The 20847-nt window shown below is 40.1% G+C and overlaps 2 protein-coding genes across 2 annotated transcripts; one reads left to right on the forward strand and one right to left on the reverse strand.

The window, feature by feature from the left end:
- Window positions 1–5184: 5184 nt before the first annotated feature.
- On the forward strand, window positions 5185–6954 carry LOC122645279. The gene is made up of 5 exons (XM_043838602.1): window positions 5185–5299; window positions 5615–6109; window positions 6207–6278; window positions 6456–6554; window positions 6641–6954. The coding sequence occupies exons 1-5, from the start codon at window positions 5185–5187 to the stop codon at window positions 6952–6954; spliced, it is 1095 nt and encodes a 364-aa protein (XP_043694537.1).
- Window positions 6955–12612: 5658 nt separating this feature from the next.
- LOC122646591 (defensin Ec-AMP-D1-like) lies at window positions 12613–13129 on the reverse strand. Its single transcript, XM_043840172.1, has 2 exons — window positions 13036–13129; window positions 12613–12881 (listed from the first exon to the last, which is right to left on the reverse strand). The coding sequence occupies exons 1-2, from the start codon at window positions 13097–13099 to the stop codon at window positions 12706–12708; spliced, it is 240 nt and encodes a 79-aa protein (XP_043696107.1). The 5' UTR covers window positions 13100–13129; the 3' UTR covers window positions 12613–12705.
- Between the last annotated feature and the right edge of the window lie 7718 nt (window positions 13130–20847).

A 20847-nucleotide genomic window follows, 5' to 3' on the forward strand; every position in this document is an offset into this window, starting at 1 on the left:
ACATGGAGCAACATCCGAAAGAGCTCACAGAATTGCAATGACTCGGATCAGTTACTCAAGCAACTACGAAACCCAACTGTAGAATTGCAGAGAGAGTACCTCGATCGCTGCTGCAACTAACTCTCTTGATATTTGATGTTAACTGCGAGGAGTAAAGTATGGACGGGTCTGGGGAGGAGAATGGCAACACCTCTTCGCGTCTTCCCACTCCCCGCTGAATTTCTTCGCCATTAGTGATTTGATCTTTATGATTTGACCTCGACCTCCTTGGACTTGGACACACTCCCAAAAACCAATTGCGAAATTGTAGTCAAACCCGGATTGAATTCGTGTTAGTGGATCGGGTCCCTCTACTCTTAGCAGTGGGCCCACAATCTTAGGGTTAGCTTGAAGATCTTGACCAAATTTAGCAGCAAAGTAAACATTGGAGGAGAGAAAAAGGGGAGGACTTGAACTGTGTATCCTCTCAAGTTCCTGTCCAGTACAGTTTGTCCGATTTCTCTTATAGAAGGTGAAAATGACGATCTAACCCCCTATTCGAACACACTGCCCAGGTGTGGTTAAGTTGACATTTCCTCCCTCATAAGAGGAACCAGATAACTGGACCAGGCAAGAACCTGATAGGAAAAAATTTTCTTGGGTTCCAGTGGCAAGCGGGGCAGAGAGAGAAAAGGTAGTGGTAGTGGAGAGAATATGGATGTAGGCTTGCGGCAAGTGACAGGATTAAAGAGTTGAGATATAATTAGAGAGATCTGATGATAAATAAGATTCTCTAACATGTAATTTTCCGTTATACAACACTAATGTGGTTTGGTTCAAGCCTTTCCCATGTAGTGCCATCCTCAACGAATCCAAAAATCTATGTATGGTTGCAAGAATGGTTTCAATCTTCAAAACCTTCAAGTCGATGGGGCAAGACTCGTTATCTTTGGCTTTCTTCATTTGTTGGTATATTTGGAAGGCAAGGAATGATATGATTTTCAATGCCAAATATACCAACAAATGAATTCAATGAAGCTCGCTAGTACTCCCATGACATCATCATCTCCTATTTCAAGATCAGCTACTACTTTTATTTGTGATGCGCTAACTAGGCAGCCTCCGTCGTTTGGCATCTTCAAAATCAACACTGATGCATCTATTCCTAAGGGTGAAACTAGTGGTGGTATTGGTTTTATTGTATAGGCTCATCATGGTGCTCAAATGTTAGCGGTCTCAAAAAAATTAGTTTTTTAATTCTGCTGTTGTGGGAGAAGATCTAGCAGTAAGATCTATGCTTAAAGCAATGGTGGAAGAGGGGTATTTGCAAATCCAAGCGGAATCAGATAATGCAGAACTGATCTCGTTTTGTGCCCTTGAGTTGATCCACTTGTCAAAGAAATTAGGCATTTATCGTCATCCTTTTCTATTTGCTCTTTTTCGTTATCCCAAGGGGAGCAAATTGTGCAGTTCATACCCTTACCAGGAAGGCCTTGTCATTAGTGTGTACGACATTTTGGCCAAATTCCACTTCCTAGCTTCATGATTTGTTTTGTAAATGAAGTCATGGCTATTGCGCATTCCTATTATCAATAATTTTCTCATTACCCAAACAGAAAACTAGTGTGTACATCAATTTTTCATAGTGGTGAACTGTGAAGAAGTTGTAAGCTTTGTTGATTGCTCCTTGTCTTATTCCCAAAAGTTTTTAAAACTAAAGCCAAAAAAAGTTCATTATGTCATTCTCAATGTCTTGCATGTTTTTCGAATACACATGTGAAATGATAGGATTTTACCCTCATTGAAAAATGAAGGGTGTTTGGTATATTAAAAGGACAAAAAGTGAGGTTACAATTTCTTTTTACCAACTTTAGTTTTTTTTTTTTTTTTTTTTTTGAGGTAAAATTTTACCAACTTTAGTTACAACATGATTTTCCCTTACATATTAAACATATATAAATATAGAGGGTTGAGCTTGGCTGGCTGAGCTTGATAGGGCTGGGCTGCATTAAGCCCGACATAGCTGGCTGGGCCTGGGGGAATATCTTAGGCCGACCTTGGGCTGGGTTGGGCTGGGTTGGGCCTAAGCTAATTTAAGGGGACCTAAGTTGGGTTGGGGTTTTAAAAAACCTAGCCAAACCTGTCTCGGCCAGTTGCAACACTACATATTTTAAAACCCCAGCCCAGCCTGGTTGCAACCCTACGGGCGTGTTTGGTTGCAAGGGAAATGGGAAAGGGAAGTGAAGGGAAGGGAAAGGAAGTGAAGGGAATTTTTTTTCCCTTTTAAGTCGTTTGGTTGCAAAGGAAGCCAAGTGAAATTAATTTTGCTAAGTCATTTGGTTGTCTATGAAATTGATGTAAAATCAATGTAAATTTTTTTAAAATTTGTAATCCAACCCACTTTACTAACTTTCACTTATTAAGGCTCTTTCTTAATAATTTATGGAAAAGGAACGCTAACCATAGTTGTCATGGCGTGTCATGGCGTCCTGGCGCTGGGGGAAAGGGCATATCGAGATCCGCCATGGTATATGTATAAATATCGAGGGATATGGCTTCCATGGCGTCGCCATGGACGCCATACCACGATATATGGGTATGTCGACCGATATTTAAACATTTAATGTATAAAAGTCAGATTTATATATATATATTTTTTTAAAAACGATTTAATAACTTAGATGCTTTTTCGTTAATGTGTATTGGAGGTGTAACTTTTTCAAGTTACACCTACAATACACATTATCATAAAACTTAAATAAACATAATAACTTATACTCTTATAGTCTTATACGGTTATACCCTAATGGGGAAATAGAAAATTAGAAATCGCAAAAGGGAAATCGAGAGGAGAGGGATCGTGACTCCGGCAAGCGGCAACGGTAATCCTCGCTTCCTGCAACTCTCGAGTCTCGGCAGCCTTCGAACAAGTTCGAAGTTCGAACTTCTCCAGTTCTCCGGCAATCTCCAGGACTCCAACTCTCCAAGTAAGTAAATTTTTAATTTTTTTAAATTTGGATCTTCTTCCTCCTCCCAGGGACGCTAGACCTCGTCTTCTTCTTCTTAACTTCTTTTTCTTCAGTTCTTCTCCTCCCAGCCTCCGGTAGTGATTACGGCCAGTAGTATCTTTTTTTTTGTAATTTTTCTCTTGCCTTGCTTCCTCCTCCCAGGCAGACCTCTTCTTCTTCTTCTTAACTTCTTCTTCTTGTTCTTCTCCTCCCGGCCTCCGATCACTACTACACCCGTAGTATCGTTTTTATTTTTATTTTTCTCTTGCCTTGCACAGACCACATTTACACACACGTGTGGGAGAGAGTCGAGAGACAGGGGATTTATTTCAGTTAGTAGTCCTCACTCTCGACTCCTCTCGGTTTTTATTTTCTTTTTCTTTTTCTTCTTTGCTTGTACGTCACGGAGACGGGACATAGTCGAGAGACAGAGGGGGAGGGATTCATTCCGATCAGTCTTGTAACCATAGCCTTCTCGGTTTTTTTATTTTTCTTTTTCTTCTTTGCTTGTACATCACGAGAGATTCACGAGAGACAGGGACATAGTCGAGAGAGAGGGGGAGGGATTTATTCCGCCAGTGTTGTAACCATAGTCCTCTCGGTTTTTTTTTTCTTTTTTTTTCTTCTTCTTGCCTTGCAACTAGCTTGCGATGTGAGACCTTGGGACTTCTTGCCTTGCATTTTTTTCTTCTTCTTGCCTGCACAGTGCACACATACACGTGTCACACACAGAGACAGGGAGAGAGTTGAGAGACGAGAAGGGGAGGATTTATTAGGCCGAACTATCTCTGTTTTTGTTTTTTTCCTTTTTCTTGCCTTGCGATTTGCGGGGTTGCACATCCATGAGAGAAGGTGTTTGTTTTTGATTTTTCTTCTTCTTACCTTGCACACGACCCACAGGCCCACACATACACGATTACACTTACACACACAGAGACAGGGAGAGAGTCGAGAGACAATGGGGGAGGATTTAATAGTTATTACTTATTACAGCCGGTAGTCCATCACTATTCACCGATTTCACTCACAGTCTCGATCCACGAGACTCACGATGTCACACACACAACAGAGCAAGCACATATTCAACTCCATAATTTCAGTTTTTTTCCCCTCCATCCATTAATGTTAATCTGCTAAAAACCATACTTGGATTTTATGTTTTTGTATTCCATCCTAGTTCACTTAATGTTAATATGCTAAAAATCAGTTTAATTGTTTTTTTTTTTTTGTTACCTTTGTAGTCTACTAGTGTCTTTCACTCAACTAATGGATGGTTCTACACCAATTAGTAGTGGGGGTGAAAATATTGTAAATCTTGGAGCTACTCCAGGATATGATCAGCGAAGACCAGCAAGAAAGGCCAAATCAAATGACCCTGGGTGGAAGTATGGGTATTGGCGGATCTAACAAACAAGAATGTTGTTAAATGCACCCTTTGTGGCAAAGAAATGAGTTGTGGAATTAAAAGATTGAAGCAACATTTGGTGGGTGGATATGGAGATGTTATTAAGTGTACCAAGACGAATGATTCTATTTCTCAAGTGATGAGGGCAGCTCTAAATAAAAAAAGAAGAAACAAATTACGAAGTATTGGATGATGATGATGGTGATGATAATCTTTGTAGAAGTTGGAGGGCAAATACAATCGGAAGATACACTAGAAGGACAATCCCAGACTCTGGATGCTGCTAGGGTGGCTCCTAGCTCTGGGACAATTGCTAAGAAAAGAAAGGTTACTCAGCCTCAAGTAAGGGGTCCCATGGATGCTCATGTTAGACGGACTCCTGAGCAAGTAGTCAATGAGAGGCATAATAGTAGTTCTACTCAGACTACTATAGAGAACCGTTTTAGGACACCAGAACAAAAAGCTAGAGTTGATTATCACATTGCTAAGTGGTTGTATCAGCAAGGTATCCCATTCAATGCTATTAAGGCAAGGACCTTTGAGGTGATGTGCGAGTCTATTGCACAATATGGTTCTGGATATATTCCACCTTCATATCATCAAGTGAGAGTGCCATTGTTAAGAAATGTTGTGAATGAAACTGAGAGATGAAGAAAAATATGAAGAGTATTGGAAGCAGTATGGGTGCACTCTTATGTCGATGGATGGACGGATAAGCGGGAAGGCACTTAATTAATTTTCTCGTTAAGCTGTCGAGGGGACTTATTTCATGGGATCCGTTGATGCATCGGTATGGTTCAAAGTGCACAAATGCTATTTGAATTGCTTGATAGCAAAATTGATGAGATTGGTGAGGATTATGTCATTCAAGTTGTGACTGACAATGCTTCAAACTATAAGTTGGCTGGTAAAATGCTTATGGAAAAGAGAAAAAAGCTATCTTGGACTCCTTGTGCAGCCCATTGTTTAGACTGATGTTGGAGGATATAGGTGGTCGAAAGACTTTAAGAATGTGATAGGTAAGGCAAAAAAATAACCACCTTCATCTACGAGGCACACACGTCTTCTTGATGCAATGAGGAAAAGAAGCTGGACAAAATGATCTTGTGAGAGTACTACTAGATTTGCAACGCTTGTTTGACATGTCGAGCTTAGTTAGGCATAAGGATGCATTGAAGCATTTGTTTATTTCGATGAGTGGAAGGGTTCTAATTTGTCAAAGACAGAATTTGGAAAGAAAGTGGAAGAAACGGTGTTTTTGTACCATTTTGGAACACTGTGGAGGATTTTATTAGAGCATCTAAGCCACTTATTGTTGTTTTGAGGATTGTTGATGGTGATGAGAGGGCTGCAATGCCTGAAGTTTATGTTGCTATGGAAGAGGCAAAAAAGAAAATACGTGAACATTTAGCACATAAAGAACGGCTGTGGAAGAAAATTATAAGTATCATTGACAGGCGTTGGGAGTGTCAGATGGAGCGTCCATTGTATGGAGCCGCACTATTTCTTAATCCCGAAAAATTTTTCATGTTCAAGGAAAATGAAAATGGCGAACTGATTGCCAATCTACACATCTCATTGGTTGATGTCATGACCAGATTGGTAGTTGACCCTGCTATACAAGACAAGATAACTTTGCAAATTGATGATTATAGATATTCAAAGGGTTGTTTCGGGAGGGATATGGCGATTAGACAACGGACAACCATAAATCCTAGTAAGTAACTTAGTATTTTTAGTTTGTACCTACATTGTATGCTACTATGTCTATGATGTATTACTATTAATTCAGTTTTTTTATTATATTTTTATAGTTACTTGGTGGAGTACAAATGGAGGTCGTGCTTTTGAGCTTTCAAAGCTTGCACGACGCATACTAGGCCTTTGTTGCTCTTCTTCTAGTTGCGAGCGCAACTGGAGCACATTTGAGTTTGTAAGTATTAAGTATTAACTTACATGATTACATTTACTTTTAATTTATTTTGTAGACTTTTTTTTTTCACTTTTGTTATGTCTTTTTATTGAAAAATGACTTTTTTGTTCTCTCTTGTTTATGAATTCAGATTCATACCAAAAGAGGAATAGACTGGAACATTCTCGTTTGAATGATCTAGTCTATGTTCAATACAATAGCTGCCTCCATGAAAGGTTTCAACAGAGACGTGAGTGGAAGGCAAAAACAAAACATATGATCCACTAATTCTTGATGAGCTGGATTGGTCTAGTGAGTGGATGGTTACCCGATCAGAGGAAGATTTAGTCCATCCCAATGATGATCTCACGTGGGATGATGTTGGTAGAGCAATGGGGGCATCGATTGAAGCCCCCATCCGACCAAGGAGAACTCAAGCATCAACCTCTAGAGCCGATGTGACATATTCACGCCGTGGACATGCTAGAGGGAGAGGTAGCTCAAGGATGGCTGATGTTCAGGATGACTGTGAGCTAGATGAAGATGAGGAAGAAGAGGAAGATGATGTGAATGACGACGAGAATGTCGTAGATGACTATGTTGGTGTCGAAGAGCCACGACAAGAAAATCGCCAAATGCGGATCTTTTAGATGAATATGATAATTAATTAGTTTTGGTCCTTTTGGATATTATGATTATGGATTATTTAAACTTTGAAGTTTGAACTTTAAACTTTGATCTTTGAAGATTAGTTAAGGACTTAAAGTTATCTATATTTGGTTGATTACTTGACTTTAATAATTTGATCTTTGATTCCTATATTAGATTATCTATCTTAAATTATTTTTTGGCTTTTAAATACATAATTTCCTCTCCTCTTTCATCAAATTCATATATATTAATATATACCTATTACTTTGTTCGTTGCTTTGCTCCAAATCACACACACTGAAGAAAGACTATTGCTATCAAGCTTGATGCAGTTAGCCTATCATTTAATTTTTACTATTGCTTTCAATTATTTGATAGGTTATCTATATTTTCAATTTTTCATACTTTCATATACACTAATGGATATTAGTTACACTTTCATGAATTAAACCATAGTGGCATAGTATATTAGTAGTAGTGTAGTACACTTTCATGTTGATTTTTGATGTTATAGGACATATATTATGGCATACTCAATGACATTAAAAATAGAGAAAATAAAAAATTAAACATGGTCGACATGCTCGCCATGGCAACGCCATGGCGGGCGACATGTCGATATATCGACGTGACACCCTTCCACCGACTTGGATCGCCGTGACGCCGTGACAACTATGACGCTAACCGGTGCTGCAGCGCAGTGTGTATCTGCGCTTAGGCATTGCCATGCAAAATGGCCGGTGCACCCCCTGGAAAGGTAGAAAGGACCAGGGGTGTGTCGGTCATTTCAAACTTTGTAATATATAACAAAATTTTAATGAATTTGAAAACACATCATATCCACCCCATTGAGACCCATAACATTTATTAACAAATTTGCATGGGCAATTAGAGAGAGCCTCCAAAGTCTAACAATTTGGATGGTTAGGAGAGGGTATCGCACATCAATGGGGGGGATATTATCGGACATTCATAAATAAATGGGTAGACATTTATAGTCATTAATGATCATTGAAGCAAAACCAAATTGTAAATTCGGGCCTAATGATTCAAAATGCAAACATTCAATATGCCTCTTCTGCATTTCTCTAACCGTGTGTGGAAGAAAAAAATAAAACGATTTCCAATCACAAACTGGATAAAGGAAATTCTATCTATAACCAGTTGGATTTTTCCTCAATCAACCAAATAGTACAATTTGCTTACAAAAAAAAAAAACAAATCCAAAAATGGCCACAAACAAGACCAGCCTCAATGGCATGTCAGTATCAGATTGCAGTGTCAAGTTCCTAATTGAAGTTTTCCAACTACAATGTGACCACTATATACAAGGGCAAGGAATAGAAACTAGGCTCAAATACCATATTCAAAGACCAAAATTAAACTCCACAGGAAACACCAATGAAACTCAACGAGTGAGCCAAACATCATAAATCCAAAGTGCAAACAGTTCCATACTTAGCTAACAATGTTGTATCTTATGTAGCTAACAATGTTGTATCTTATGCTAATTCAGCTGTAGGTTCCCAACCCCACACCAATGTCTTTGCCAAAGTCAGATCTGAATCCATCATTAGCCTTAGAGTAACAAACATGAAGAGTTCCTTGAGTATGCCAGTGAACACAATGAAGGCAACCCCTGCTCCAAAGACCCCTTTCCTCAAGATCTCGCAAGAAGAAGGTTTTTTTTTTTTATGAGACGCAAGAAGGAGGTTGGTCCCAAAATACTGTCTTGTATATTGTATGGTAGGCAGTCCTCACAAAACCCGCAAGCAAGCAAGCAAATCTCCGCGATAAAAAATGCCAACCTGCGATGGACAAATCAACATTATATTTAATAGTTGGAGCAAAGAAGGAGAATATTAATGTCATGGAATGGAAAATTAAAGCATTGGGCAGATACAGATCAAAGAGAGTTCAATTTCAAAATTTATCCACCATTAATAAGTGCCAACATCCTAAATTTCATCAAGCAAATCCAAGTATGCTGCAAGGGAACCTTTTCCCAAAACTAACAGAGTACAACACCCCCCCCCCCCAATAAATAAATAAATAGCAATCAATCAATAGAATAATCAGTTGAGTCCAATAAACAACAGTAAATCCAAGTATGCCATAAGAGGCATTGATGTTAGATTTGGGATTTGAATCAAGAAAGGAATACTAACATCCATGGCTACAAAGATTTATTTTGGCAACATTACATATTATTGCATATCCTACCAACTCCAATTGTAATCTATCTGCAGTCAAATCCACCACTGTAATGATGCTCAAGTTTGGGTTGAATGGAGTAGAAGGGGGAGGGAATAATAACATAGTCAAAACTCAGCCCCATCTGATGTTTAGATACTCTAAAAATAGACTCTTCCCTATCTCGACTTCCCCTCCACGGCTCCTCCCACACCCTTGCAAGTTGGAAGATGGAAAATGGAAATTGATAAGTAATATGTGAATTTCAAATCGAAATCACATGTGGCCAACACATTTTGGGTGGGATTTTGCTTACGACCACGAAACCTAGCTTCATACTCAGGACTTACACTAGCCGGGATATGTGTGCCATTTATGGCACCTATGCAGTCCTAAAAGAGATATGTTCCATTGATTAGTAAAAACAAATTAATATATGCTTAAATGTTTATTGTATTCAAGTTTTGTACCTGGAAATATGGCATCCATCTAGGATTATCCTGACTTTTTTGAGGGATTTCAGTAATAGGATCCTTGATGAACACTTTTTGCATGTCTAAGATAGCATTTAGAACCTTATGGAAGTAACGACACACGGTCTCTCAAGATCTTTTCGTGCAGATACGTACGGTACGGTTCCTTTGGTTTAGGAAAATTGTGTGTAGGAAGCGTAATACTTGTTCTTCAACAGTACAATAAATGGTATTGTGAAGACGACCCGATTCTCTAAAAATATTGACAAAGCGTTGAAAGCAATCTACAGTCATCCTAGTCATGTGTTTGCAGTCCTCATCTGACTCTAGTAAACGACTCACAAAACCACGATGAGTATAATAAGTATTCCTATAGATTGACTTGTCCATATATTTTGAGTAGTATTCCACAGCATTGCATTAGCAGAGAGACAGAGAGAGAAGGAAAGGAAGGTGACGTTCGTACGTGGAAAGAAAATTTATTGGGCGGAAAATAAGGCTACAACAAATTAAAGATGAGAGAGAAAGAAGCACTATGGTGGGGCGGGTTTTAAGGGGAGGGAGGGGGTAGGGTTGGAGAGAGCGGGAAAAGGAAGGAGGCCGGCTTTGTAGGGAGGAGGGTGGAGGGAGTTGCAAGGAAAGGAGAAGAAGAAAGGAGAGATAAGGATGTTGGGGGTATTTTAGGTTTTTTATTTGGCTTTTTTTATACATATGGGGATTTGGTAAATCTTTTCAACATCATAACTTGTAGTTGTAAAACATAATTTATACCACCTAGTTTTGTAAATCTTTTTATATATTATCTAGTAGATCTAAGTAATTCTCCCTATAATCTAATTGTTTTGTTTGCTTTGCTTTCCCATTGGAATTAGGATTTTCTTTACCTTGAGGATTCGTGGGTCATGAACGCTAGAACGAGATATAGCCCCCAGACTTTCTATTGCATCACTTTTTTTTTAAGCATAGGCTGAAAATCTCTTGAAATAACCAATATATGTAGATCTAATGGTCAGTAAACTATCATACTAATCATGAATTATTTGTCATGGTAACAAATTTTTTTAAAAATTAATATTTGAAGTTGTACTTTAAAAAATGGGCTAAGTTACCGAGGACAAACCATCCTTATAAACTTGTGAAGATGGCCTAAGATTCTATTACTTGCCAAATCAAATGGGCTCAAATTTTGTGGACATATAGACCTCAAGGAACTCATCCGGGTCGAATTTCAGCTTAAATGCACAGTGGCAAAATAAAATCTTGAAAATCTAAGAGAAGTTGTATGAGCAAATGCGGTGGGGGTGCTTGAAGCTGAGACCTTAGCTTAGGGCCTGCTTCTACATGACAAGCTCAAAAGTAAGCTGGTATGCGTGTATACGCGGATAGTTGACAATAAATACAATAATGTATGTGCACAAAGGTGAAGGCTTTTGGTTTAATTAGCCCCTAAAAATTTAACATGGGCCAATCTAATTTAGACCTATCTATTTCAATGGTCAGAATTACCACATCATCCCACTAAGTGGCGAAAAATTGGTGAGCAACCCTGGTAACTTATCATATGACCTATTTTGAAGAACTTTTGCCTTCATTTTTTTTATCATGGTGATCTTATTTGTGAATTTTTACCTTACTTTTCATGTTATTCCAAAAATTTTGTACATATTTATGCTGTCAAATAATTTGTAATTTTAGTTTTTGGACAAAGTTTTTCTCAACCCATAGGTTACATGTTCTAAATGCACCTATAGAATTGTCATTCAAGATCCGGAGGGGGTAATAATGACTGTAGCCGGCCTTACCCCTGCTTTCGCAGGGAGACTATTTCCAGACTCGAACCTATGACCACTTGGTCACAATGGAGCAACCTTTACCGTCTACCCCCATAAATAAACGATGCACATATTTATATTTATTTAATTACATTTTATTGTGCCAAAAAAATATCATCATATTTCTCAGAGTTCTGTACCGTAATTTTCCCATATACCACCAAGCCCACAAATCCATAGTCCAGTTTAGGAGGAAACAGGGTTCAAAGGGGATTGGGCTCAATTTGGGCAAGAGTAAACGAAATGATCGGCCCATAACCCTATTGATTGTTTTACACCATTGGATAGGGTTCGCCTTTGGTTTTTTCCTCCGTTGATTTTCTTTGTAAGACCGGTCCTTGAGCAGGAAATTTTGGATATGATATTGGGATCCATTTCTTCCAACTTCCTAAATAAAATTTGAATCGAAATCATTAAATTTTATATAATTAGCCCCTGGCAATGAGGTATGTGTATTGGTATCGGATCGACAAGATCGGATCTGTATCGATATCGGCTGAGGCCTATCCTGACCCTTGGCGATCCTGGATCAAGGGTAAAATCCAAAAAAAAAAAAAAACCCCAATTTTTAATGAAAACTAGAGGGAAAATCGACCAATTTGAATCGATACAAGGCCGTCAATCTGGATCAATGTCAACGGAGTCCTATACCATCTTCGATACCAATATCTCAATCCATGGTTAATCCACCGAGGTCACGCAAGCCAGAGGTGGGTCTCTCACACCATGGATGGACCATACCTATGTGGGGACCATCCCTTTGTGGGGAGAGGATCTGGATCTGCTTAGTCCATTTTTGGATCAGCTCCCCACATGGGGATCAACTGCTTATATGGTGTGAGTCCCGCATGCTATGGACGGTGGATCCCACATGAGACCGTTGCTACATGGGGACAGGATCCGGAATCTGGATTTAGTCTAGGTTTGGATCAGCTCCCAACATGGGGATCGACTATCTATAGGATCTGGGTCCCACACCCCATGGATGGTGAATCACATGTGAAGATCATCCCGGTGTAGGAAGAGGATTCGATGAATTTAGGAGAGAGAGAGCACAAACATAGTATTACATAAACTGACTACGTACGAAGGTAACAAAACACATTAGTAGCAGAGCAATCTCAATCTAACTCTCCATTCTCAAAACATAACTCGGTTCACTTTATTCTTAAAACACATCAAAACACTGAAAATTAAGAAACGATCAAGCAATCCCTTGTGCAGAAGAAGCTGGTAATGTCTGACTTGTCGATCATGGATCACAAGTTTTGGTGCAGTAGCATTTACGTTCAAATCCCTTGCATTTGCCTCCATGAAATCCCTCCGTTTTGCAAACATGAGCACAGTTCTTCTCATGAACACACGTCCCTTTGTAGTGATGACTCTGTGACTCGCAAAGTCTAGCCTCTGCCACCTTCGGCCCCATCTCTATTATCAATCAAGTAAAACAAACCAACTCTATTAGTTATAAATCAAGAAAAAATCTACTACTACTACTACTACTACAACTTCAAACGATGAACTTTCAACTTATAAACTTAAAGAGGATAAAGGACTAGTAAAGAAGAAGAAGAAGAAGAACCAGTAGCCATGAAAAGCAATGAAAGCACAAGAAGAGCTGAAAAAACCCGCATGCTTCGCTCCATTGATAGCTTCTTCTGATACACAAGAGACGAAGACAGCAATCCTGTGTTTAAATAGGCGTTTTTCCAAGATGTTACCACACTAAAACATTCTTGATTTACCACAGTAATTTCTTAAACTATTCAGGGCTTCACCTTCACGTGTCTTCGGTCTTCGCATAGAAATTTGGGAAAGAACCAATATTTGGTTGAAAAAAAATAATTTGAAAATGGAAAATTTTTTGACTTGTGCGGTGTGCACCGTCATCCACGCCTCCACCAGTTCGGATTTCCTGAGATGGGATATATTCTTATAGTACAAGTAAGGATGCGTTTGGTTGTGACCTAGAGAGAAACCAGTTCATCTGGGTTTTGGTGGCTCGTGATCATCTACGGTGCTCTGTCCGTAGCGGTCATATCGGCCAGACACATTGCCTTGTGCAATGTCTGTCTCACCCTTGTCCGAACACCTTGCCCAAGCAGAGGTAAGGCGAACATTAGGCGTAATGATGTGTTTGACCTCTATGGCCGCTACAGACAACGTACCATAGAGGATCTGAATTAGGATTTTGGTAGGTTAGTAAGATACATGAAGTCAACTCATTACATATACATAAATTACATTGATGGGTATGGAAGAAAAAAAAATATTAATTAAGAATTTTAGTGAGTTCCCAGAAGAGACCATTTTTTTTTGGGTGAAGGTCTTATGCAAAATATAGAAAAAGAAATGAAGAGGAAGGGCACCTAAAACGTAGGTCTTTCATCAGGGGACAAGAATCAAGATTACAGGTACCTACTAAAGAAATCTGTATACATGTGGGTTTTTTTTAATTTTTCCTGACATGTGATGATGAGGATGTGATACGATGGATTTGTGTGTGTGTGCATGTGCTTGTGCGTGCAAGGCTAATGAGGGCACACGGCGCATTCAATGATGGTGGAATTTTTTATTTCACAAGGGTAGGGTGATCATTTCACTCTTCTTGTGTCTAGGTATAGTTGCGATAGCCTGACTGCCTTCTTTTTTCCTTTATATTTATTATCTCTTCAATTAATAAATATTTGAAGGAAAGGATGGATGCATAATGCTGCTAATTTAGGGAGATGATAAGCTTATTTCTGTCAAGGAAAATAATAACCCTATTTTTTAGAATATGAATTTCTAACAACGGTTACACAAAAACTGTCATCCAAACAGGTTTTTTACGACAGTAATTCATAGAATACCGTCTAAAAACACCTTTATTACGATGATATATAAACAACAGTCACCTAATATATGGATTTATAGTCATGGTTATGAACTGTCATAAAAAATGAGTTTTCCCTTATGGAAACATTAATCGTCGGCAAAAATAGATTCTGCTAGATGGGAACACTTTTTCCCCAACGTCACATTAACTGACAGAATGGATACAGTTGAAACTACCGCCATCGTGATATTTAATGACGAAAATTGGATTTCTTGTAGTGATGGTAGGACGATGTGGAAAATCTAGCTATTGCATGTCTAGGGAATGATATGGATCAGATTGACCACATGCCAAATTTCACAACCAAATTCAATTATATGATGTTCTCCCATGTATGTTAATGCACGCGTGCTCTTGGTATTCCAAAATTTTGGAATGTTTTATTTTACCACATGGCAAATTCCATTCAATATGAAGGGCGTGATTGGTTGCAAGGGAAATGGGAAAGGGAAGTGAAAGGATGGGAAGGGAAGGGAAGGGAAGGGAATTTTTTTTCCCTTTTAAGTCGTTTGGTTGCAAAGGAAGCCAAGTGAAATTAATTTTGCTAAGTCGTTTGGTTGTCTGTGAAATTGATGTAAAATCAATGTAAATTTTTTAAAAATTTGTAATCCAACCCACTTTACTAACTTTCACTTATTAAGGCTCTTTCTTAATAATTTATGGAAAAGGAACGCTAATCGGTGCTGCAGCGCAGTGTGTACCTGCGGCACCTGCACCTAGGCATTGCCGTGCAAAATGGCCAGTGCACCCCCTGGAAAGGCAGAAAGGACCAGGGGTGCACCGGTCATTTCAAACTTTTGTAATATATAACAAAATTTTAATGAATTTAAAAACACATCAGATCCACCCCATTGAGACCCATAACATTTACTAACAAATGTGCATGGGCAATTAGAGAGCCTCTAAATTCTAACAATTTGGATGGTTAGGAGAGGGTATCGCACATCAATGGGGGGGATATTATTGGACATTCATAAATAAATGGGTAGACATTTATAGTTGATAAGGCATAAATCACCCCACCAATCAGAAGTTGACACATGGCCGAGTCGAGGACAGTCTAGGAACCGAACCGAGCCATGCGGTGCCGGGCCGAGCCGATCACCACCAAATTTGATACTCCGCGAGAACTCAACCGAGCAATAAGTGCACGGCACGATGACAGGTCAATGCTGACCCAAAGATCTCCCTATCACGGCCGAGCGGCACACCCACCGGCACCATGGTCCAAGCCTACACAAGTCGGCCACGATTGGAGCACCATAGTGCGGCCGAGCACGCAACACATCACCCAAGTCAGCCTTAAACCCCTGGTCGAGCATACACATGACGGCCTAGGCCGAGGTGACTGCCGAGATCGACCTCCCATGCTGACCTCCTGGCCGAGCCCTCCACCAAGGTCATCATAACGGTCCGCGGGGAATCGCGGAGCCACGTCAGCACATCCCGAGAATCACGGGATAAGGATCGAGCCACAATCCCAACGCGATACAGAATCACGCCAAGTATGGACTCTTACCTTAACAAGAGTCTGACCCCGAAAATGACTCTCCACACTACTTTACGCGATAAAGCCTTCCAAAAGAAGGACTCCTACCATACTGGGACTCTCCCAACTGCCTCACCTCATCCTCACTCTATAAATACCCAGGTATGGAGCACCATTCCTCATCTCACTTTCACTAGCTATTACGCTGTCGCATTGGAGACCTGACTTGAGCATTGGAGATTCTTAGGCCGGAGCCACACCGACTCCCTTGCGCTTACTCGGTTTTTTGCAGGCTCATCCGTGGGTGAATCGGGCACCGGAGGTTTTCACACGCAACAGATTTGACTTCGTCTGTGGGAACGATGTCAACAAGCCATCGTCGTTTCTACCAACTTCAAGAGCAGCAACCATGGTGCACACGAGATCAGGGCAACATGGCTCGACTTCCCGTGGAGATGAGCTACAGCCCGTTGCACAGGCCAGGCGATCACCGCCCCCTGAAGCTTCGCGATAAGGCGCGACCGAAAGACCCCCTCGGGTAGGGGGTGCGCAGCCCAGCACGGGAGCTGCGGCCAATCCAATTCCCCCGCCAGAGGGTGGGAATGGTGGAAGTGTGCTCAACACAGCAGCGGCTGACCGGGCACAGGTCGAGCCAAACTTGAATGGGCTGAGCCTACCACCGTCGCTGCCCTTACCGGAGAATCTGGACCCCGACGTCCCAACAGATAATCTGCAAGTTATGGACTTGCAGCTGCAAATGCTCCACACCAACGAGATACTGCGTAATTTCATGACCCAGATGGCCCGGGGTGGGCTGATGGGTCAACCACTGGTTGCGCCCCCTCCAGCCCCGGTGCGCGTAGAGGAAAGCTTGCAGTAAAATGGTGGCCGGCATCGGGTCAAGCCGAGCCGGGCTGCGTCATCATACCCGTCTCGTCAGAAGACTCCTCCACGCCCTAGCAGGGGGGCTCGACGGGATGAGCAAGAGCATCACCGGAGCCCGGGGGCAGGACGAGAAATCAAACCAGTGGCATCGATAGCAAGAAGGTCGGCATTTTTCGATCGGCTCGGAGAAGACGGGCAACTGAGGGGAAACCGAGAACAAGGGAACAAGCCGAGTGGAAGACGTGTTGCGAGGCAAGGAGAAGGATCTCGCCATAGCCCCCGGCATCGAAGCCCGCCTCCCCGAGAAGAGCAACAGAGGAGCCCCCGTGGGTCCAATTTCCAGGTGGAAAGAAGAATAATGAGGGACGTTGCTGATTGAGCCGACCAGAACGGCCAACCATAACGGGACGGCCGAGCAAACCGAGTATAATTTGCTTACAAAAAAAAAAAAAAACAAATCCAAAAATGGCCACAAACACGACCAGCCTCAATGGCATGTCTATATCAGATTGCAATATCAAGTTCCTAATTGAAGTTTTCCAACTACATTGTGAGCACTATATACAAGGCAAGGAATAGAAACTAGGATCAAATACCATATCCAAAGACCAAAATTATACTCCACAGGAAACACCAATGAAACTCAACGAGTGAGCCAAACATCATAAATCCAAAGTGCAAACAGTTCTATACTTAGCTAACAATGTTGTATCTTATGTAGCTAACAATGTTGTATCTTATGCTAACTCAACTGTAGGTTCCCAACCCCACACCAATGTCTTTGCCAAAGTCAGATCTGAATCCATCCTTAGCCTTAGAGTAACAAACATGAAGAGTTCCTTGAATATGCCAGTGAACACAATGAAGGCAGCCCCTACTCCAAAGACTCCTTTCCTTAAGATCTCGCAAGAAGAAGGCTTTTTTTTTTTTTTGATGAGACGCAAGGAGGTTGGTCCCAAAAAACTGTCTTGTATATGGTATGGTAGGCAGTCTTCACAAAACCCGCAAGCAAGCAAATCTCCGCGATAAAAAATGCCAACCTGCGATGGACAAATCAACATTATATTTAATGGTTGGAGCAAAGAAGGAGAATATTACTAATGTCATGGAATGGAAAATTAAAGCATTAGGCAGATATAGATCAAAGAGAGTTCAATTTCAAAATTTATCCACCATTAATAAGTGCCAACATCCTAAATTTCATCAAGCAAATCCAAGTATGCTGCAAGGGAACCTTTTCCCAAAAATAACAGAGTACAAACCCCCCCTAATAAATAAATAAATAAATGGCAATCAATCAATAGAATAATCAGTTGAGTCCAATAAATAACAGCAAATCCAAGTATGCTACAAGAGGCATTGATGTTAGATTTGGGATTTGAATCAAGAAAGGAATACTAACATCCATGGCTACAAAGGTTTATTTTGGCAACATTACATATTATTGCATATCCTACCAACTCCAATTGTAATCTATCTGCAGTCAAATCCACCACTGTGATGATGCTCAAGCTTGGGTTGAATGGAGTAGAAGGGGGAGGGAATAATAACATAGTCAAAACATAGCCCCATCTGATGTTTATATACTCTAAAAACAGACTCTTCCCTATCTCGACTTCCCCTCCATGGCTCCTCCCACACCCTTGGAAGTTGGAAGATTAAAAATGGAAACTGTTAAGTAATATGTGAATTTCAAATCGAAATCACATGCGACCAACACATTTTGGGTGGGATTTTGCTTACGACCACGAAACCTAGCTTCATACTCAGGACTTGCACTAGCCGGGATATGTGTGCCATCTATGGCACCTATGCAGTCCTAAAAGAGATATGTTCCATTGATTAGTAAAAATAAATTAATATATGCTTAAATGTTTATTGTATTCAAATTTTGTACCTGAAAATATGGCATCCATCTAAGATTATCCTGAATTTTTTGCGGGATTTCAACAATAGGATCCTTGATGAACACTTTTTACATGTCTAAGATAACATTTAGAACCTTATGGAAGTAACGACACACGGTCTCTCCAGATCTTTGGTTTAGGAAAATTGTGTGTAGGAAGCTTAATACTTGTTCTTCAACAGTACAATGAATGGTGTCATGAAGACCACCCGATTCTCTAGAAATATTGACAAATCGTTGAAAGCAATCTACAGTCATCCTAGTCATGTGTTTGCAGTCCTCATCTGACTCCAGTAAACGACTCACAAAACCACGATGAGTATAATAAGTATTCCTATAGATTGACTTGTCCACATATTTTGAGTAGTATTCCACGGCATTGCATACCACAGCTGCTGATGTTGCTACTGAGGTTGCAATGTCAATAATAAGCTCCTCCTTTGAGTCACCATCTCCTTCTACATGTGAGTCCTCCATGGAAACTATTCAACCTAATGTCTACCATAGTAAAAAAAAAAAAGCAAAACTACACCATTGTCTCACATCTACTTTGGCAAAAATAAAAAAAAGAAGACAATCCAACATCCACATCACTCTCTCCCACCTTAGTTGTCAATGAACAAAGATAACAAAAAGGGTCCCTTGAGGTACTGCATCAGAAGGCCCAAAATGGAACCAACAATCCAATACAAAATAGCAAATCCAGCAATAGAAAAATCAAATAGCAGCATTTACACAACAACACAGATGAAAGTGTGAAGCCACAAGCACTTTAAGAATTTTCAGTATAAAGTTCCTGGGCATTCATCAGTCATATGTTCCCACATTTTATAATGCATTAAACAAAGAAATATAAAATCAAATCTCATGACTCACATCATTCATTGTCACAGCATTTGAACTAAGTTCAAATAAGCAACCAAAACCGGTTGGAACTGCTGATTGCATCCAAAAGTAACAAGTTGTAACATTATTCTTCCAACAATAGAGGACTTCTCCACTTGGTATGACCCCAGCTGGCAGATATACTTGCATTTGGTGGAATGCCTTGGAGAGTTATTGATGGTTATAAGACATCTTGATAAGTTCAAGATATTCAAGTTGGATTCAAAGGGTCGGTGCTGGATTAAGGTGAAGGACTTGGGTGATCAAATGCTATTTCTTAGCATTACAAGTACTTTCTTTCTCTCATCATTTGATTACATTGGATTTAAAGGAAACTCTATATATTTCTACGACTTTGAAACAACACCTGAATGTTACCGGAAAGAAAAAAGTGCAGTTGGAAATTTCCCTAAAAGAAAAAAAGGAATGCCAGCTTGTTACGCTTTGTATGAGTTTCACTTACAAGATGACAACATTGAAGGTTTTGTCATAGATTATCTGCTTTCCTTTTATTCTCTTCCCTTCTGGTTCACACCAATTTCTTGGTAGAAAGGGAGGGGTTTTGTGGGGGTGGTGGTTAAGATGGGATATCTGATCGATTTATGTCTTTAACCTTATCATATGATTAACATTATGGGATTGTTTCTTTCACAGCGACTGTCCTAAGAAAGGCATAGACTCCTATAATTACCATCTCTTTCGTATAAACTTTAGCCAAGGCTCGTATAACCAAGTTGTGAGTATTTGTTACACTCTTATCTCTCCTAAGAAAATCCCATGCGTTATAAAAATTTTGGTATGCTAAGAGGGCTTCATCTTCAGATGTTGAATCTGGGACAGCATCAAGGTTTAATGGTTTTGAGTAACCTAAGCGCAGTAAAGGGTGAAGCCAAGAAAACATCCAATGACTAATGAAACTGGCTCGGCATGATTCTGTCCGATATGTATCACACTTTTCAATAAGCGGTTCAGATAAACTCTGGTCTGGGCTGTTCTGAGACGCAGTCTGACTGAAGTGTATGAAAGCACAAACAAGAAGCATTAGCTTGGCAGGCCATGACACAATGTCTAAGGTACAAATTGTTTGCATTTTTACCAACACTTCCATATTCAGTGCAGTCCCCAGTAATGAGAAGGAGACCCACCAGACTATAACTAGAACTCTTACCCATCTGATCCTCTGAAAAATCAAGGAAACAGCCAAAGATATCCAAACCAGCCCCCTGATAAAATCAGCCACCCAACTCAAATTCCTAGATTCATCATTTCTATCCAATACATTCCACGCACCAGAAATAATATATGCAGAACTAATGACAGCACAGTAGACTGAAACAGCTACAAAAAATAA

Source organism: Telopea speciosissima, chromosome 11 (genome assembly GCF_018873765.1).
Source record: "Telopea speciosissima isolate NSW1024214 ecotype Mountain lineage chromosome 11, Tspe_v1, whole genome shotgun sequence".
In the NCBI taxonomy this organism is placed as follows: Eukaryota; Viridiplantae; Streptophyta; class Magnoliopsida; order Proteales; family Proteaceae; genus Telopea; species Telopea speciosissima.

What these genes read in the sequence shown, in the direction of transcription:
- LOC122645279 (XM_043838602.1), top strand. Translation starts at nt 5,185, where the DNA reads ATGGTTCAAAGTGCACAAATGCTATTTGAATTGCTTGATAGCAAAATT. An exon ending in TTCAAACTATAAGTTGGCTG is followed by an intron (nt 5,300 to 5,614) that starts GTAAAATGCTTA and finishes AATTTGTCAAAG; the next exon opens with ACAGAATTTGGAAAGAAAGT. An exon ending in ACGACGCATACTAGGCCTTT is followed by an intron (nt 6,279 to 6,455) that starts GTTGCTCTTCTT and finishes TTATGAATTCAG; the next exon opens with ATTCATACCAAAAGAGGAAT.
- LOC122646591 (XM_043840172.1), bottom strand. Translation starts at nt 13,099, where the DNA reads ATGGAGCGAAGCATGCGGGTTTTTTCAGCTCTTCTTGTGCTTTCATTG. An exon ending in ATTGCTTTTCATGGCTACTG is followed by an intron (nt 12,882 to 13,035) that starts GTTCTTCTTCTT and finishes GATTGATAATAG; the next exon opens with AGATGGGGCCGAAGGTGGCA.